The sequence below is a fragment of the Tribolium madens genome, unplaced genomic scaffold (assembly GCF_015345945.1).
Source record: "Tribolium madens isolate multiple individuals breed KSU strain unplaced genomic scaffold, Tmad_KSU_1.1 Scaffold_71;HRSCAF=194;Tcas5.2_LG6, whole genome shotgun sequence".
Lineage (NCBI taxonomy): Eukaryota > Metazoa > Arthropoda > Insecta > Coleoptera > Tenebrionidae > Tribolium > Tribolium madens.
In genome coordinates, this window is record NW_025401041.1 from 2,716,799 (window position 1) to 2,719,780 (window position 2,982).

The 2,982-nt window shown below is 34.9% G+C and overlaps 1 protein-coding gene across 3 annotated transcripts in view; it reads right to left on the reverse strand.

Moving 5' to 3' along the window:
* The window catches only part of LOC123008661 (TRAF-type zinc finger domain-containing protein 1-like), a 4,388-nt gene extending 1,943 nt beyond the window's left edge, over positions 1-2,445 (reverse strand). The window contains exons 1-3 of one of the 3 annotated variants that reach the window (XM_044404595.1): positions 1,898-2,445; positions 1,360-1,847; positions 1,122-1,307 (exon numbers count right to left, since the gene is read on the reverse strand). In XM_044404595.1, the coding sequence (XP_044260530.1) occupies positions 1,122-1,307; positions 1,360-1,847; positions 1,898-1,935 (712 nt within the window). In that variant the 5' untranslated portion in view covers positions 1,936-2,445. Of the gene's footprint in view, positions 1-1,121; positions 1,314-1,359; positions 1,848-1,897 lie in introns of all 3 variants that reach the window. The other 2 variants (XM_044404596.1, XM_044404594.1) reach the window with 2 other exon arrangements.
* Between the last annotated feature and the right edge of the window lie 537 nt (positions 2,446-2,982).

Sequence of the window (2,982 nt, forward strand, 5' to 3'; positions counted from 1 at the left end):
AGTTGCACAAGAGATGGAAGAAATATCACTTAATAATCACATTTGTGTTAAACTGAATCCATTATTCTTTATTTTTACAATAAAATAATTCGAATTTCAATATTTATAACGACTTTTACAATCTCTGGATAAATCAACGGATAAGTGATCAGTAGTGGAATTACTATGTTTGCCATAGTATCAACAATGCTCAGATAATGGCAGGCATTGTTGTTACAATTAATATTAACAAACTTTTTAATTTATTAATCTTTACAAAAGTAAAACACTAAAAAATTGCCACAGCTTTAAATTCTGTGCTTTCTTCTTTGCAAAAGTAAAATAAACTTTGTTCTAGCTGTCTTAGTTTTTGTGTAATAAATTTTTATTTCTAAAACTAAGCGAAATCGACCAATAAAATTTTAGCGTAAAAACATTGTTTTAAAAGGCTACATCCACAAATGCCAAGAAACATATGGTGTTTCATTAAAAAAAACACAAGTTTGTATCGTAACGTATTTTTGGAACATGCTGTATGGCTGAAAATAATTTTAGGTGATGCAACAGATTAGTATCAATCAATGTCCTACATAATTTTTTTGAAATTATACCATTTAAAGATCACTAATGGACTTTTTCAACTCGCTGGGACACCCTGTTTACAAAATCATCAATATACTCGTTTTCATATTACTGTGCATCGAAGTAGCCGTTGAAATGGATCATTTTACGGTGGCAACCATGCGAAAATTCAAACAATTCTAACCTCAATCATCTCTAAAAATTATTTTTTCAAATAAATGTGTACCACAGGTAGCAAAAAATAATTAAAATTAACAACGTAATTAATATAGGGTGGCAAACTTAAAGATATTTGTCATTACTGATGTGATTAAATTTGTCTTGAATGACATTAGACATTTTTTGTGTGAATTGGTCTTTAAAATAAAAATGCATTTAGACTTCTACAACCTACTTGATGCACATTAATATAAAAAAAGAGTATAAAACGTCAAATGTCAAAAAAATAAATGTCAAATTGTTTTGATAGATAGAATGTTTTAAACATTTTTCAATGTTCCTATTTTACTTGAAATTTTTCTCTGGGACGCGAGTTCTGACACCCCCTGTTTAAAACTTACAATCGAGGCGTCTTGAAATCTCCTTGTAGCTCTCCCCTTTTTCCTTTTTTACGGGGGATGGGGTTGAGTAAGTCGAGTATAGAGAAGAATCGAAACTTGAGAATGACCTCAGAGGGGGTGGTCTCGGACGTGGAGTGTGCGGGTTTTCAGTGCGTTGGCTTGTGGAGTCCCACGAAGGGCGAGGCCCTGGTTCTAGACAATTACTCAAAATTGGCTAATAAAAAAGTAAAAAACTGACCGTCTTTAAGCTTGAGGAATCCGTGGTTGGAATCCATGTGGATTTGTTTATATTTGAACATAACTAACTCTCCACATTGTAGACATTTATCGGTCCGTGTCCCACAGTAGTTTTCATGTTCTTCCAATTCTAGTTTGGGGAGCTCAAGTTCGCAGAATTTGCACGCAATCAAGCTCGGTTTCTTCTCACTGCTCTTCAATGTGTGTCCCAAATCGACGAATTTCTCCAATTTCTTCATTTTATTCTCTTTCCTTTCTGCAATTTTCCGATCTTCCACCGCTTTCCTCTCTTGGAAGTAGGCACTTTTCTCCAAGTTCGTCGGGGGCGGTTCGGCTTTTCTAATTTTCGGTTTAACCGCCACGCAATTTTTTTTATGGCTCTCAAATTGACTCTTCGGGATCGGTTCTTTGCACACTTGACACAGTGTTATATTGCGTGCACAGTGTGCACTATGCATAACATAATTGTGTTGAGGAATCTCCTTTTTGCTACGATTGTTTTGTGTCATTTAGGGGAAAAAAACAAGAAAAACACTCACCAATTGCCACATAACTCGTGCTCCATTTCGCCGTTCATTTTCACACTTGAATTTTCGCAAAACGCGATGTGAATGCACTGAGAAAGAACACTAAAGGTTGTCGTAAATGGATATTTTTAGCATTCACGACTCTTCCAATGACTGTACGAAACTATTTTTAACACCAAGGCATTTTATTCCAAACCACCACTGATGGTTTCACTATTTTTACGAGGTTTATTAATCGACGTATCGCGATTTTTTAGCAATTGCGTAATTCGGATGAACGTTGCTATGTGTTTTCTCACATCAGCTGCACACTTATCACTATTTGAAACCAACTACGCAGATGCTAACTGCTTAATAGGGACTTCCCCCATTTAGCTGTGTTGTGCGTCATCAGTAAAGCAACTTGATAAAATAATAAAACAATACAATTAGATCAGCTATCAAAAACAAAAATTTTGTCTCATGTTTTTGTGACCGATAATAAGATAAGGATATTTCCTTGTTCCAACACAGCCACTAGGACCACATACAGGGTGTTCCATTTTTATTGTCACAAATTTAACCAGGTGATAGAATATTCAATTTTAAGATAAAAGTTTCCTATAAGCATATATCGAAATATTTTATATAAGGGAGTCACATCCCCTGAAAGGGGTGCATCTTTTAATGGATTTTTTCCAATATGTCAGAAACCATCGTAGATATGTAGGACCATTTTTGAGACACGAAGTTAAAGCCGATTTGAACACGTGCAAACTTCATTACAATGGCCGTTGGTGAGCTAAATTTGCGAAAGGAACGCAATTAACAATTGTCAGGAAAATTATTTTAYGCCGGCGGCAATTTTAACAACTCACTACTTTAATAKTTTTGAAAGTACTCAACCACTTTGAAATAATCCTGTCAGAACAGCTGGTGCCAAGGTGTCGAGGTCAGGTCATCATTTAATGATAAGGCAACGCCTGTAAAAATAAAATGGGGGTGTGAGTAATCCAGTCCATCGGAGTGAGACGTCCACAATCATAATTCGTGAATAATTAAATATAACAGTGATTAACCCAAAATAATTATACAAATTTATCAACAATAAAATATGT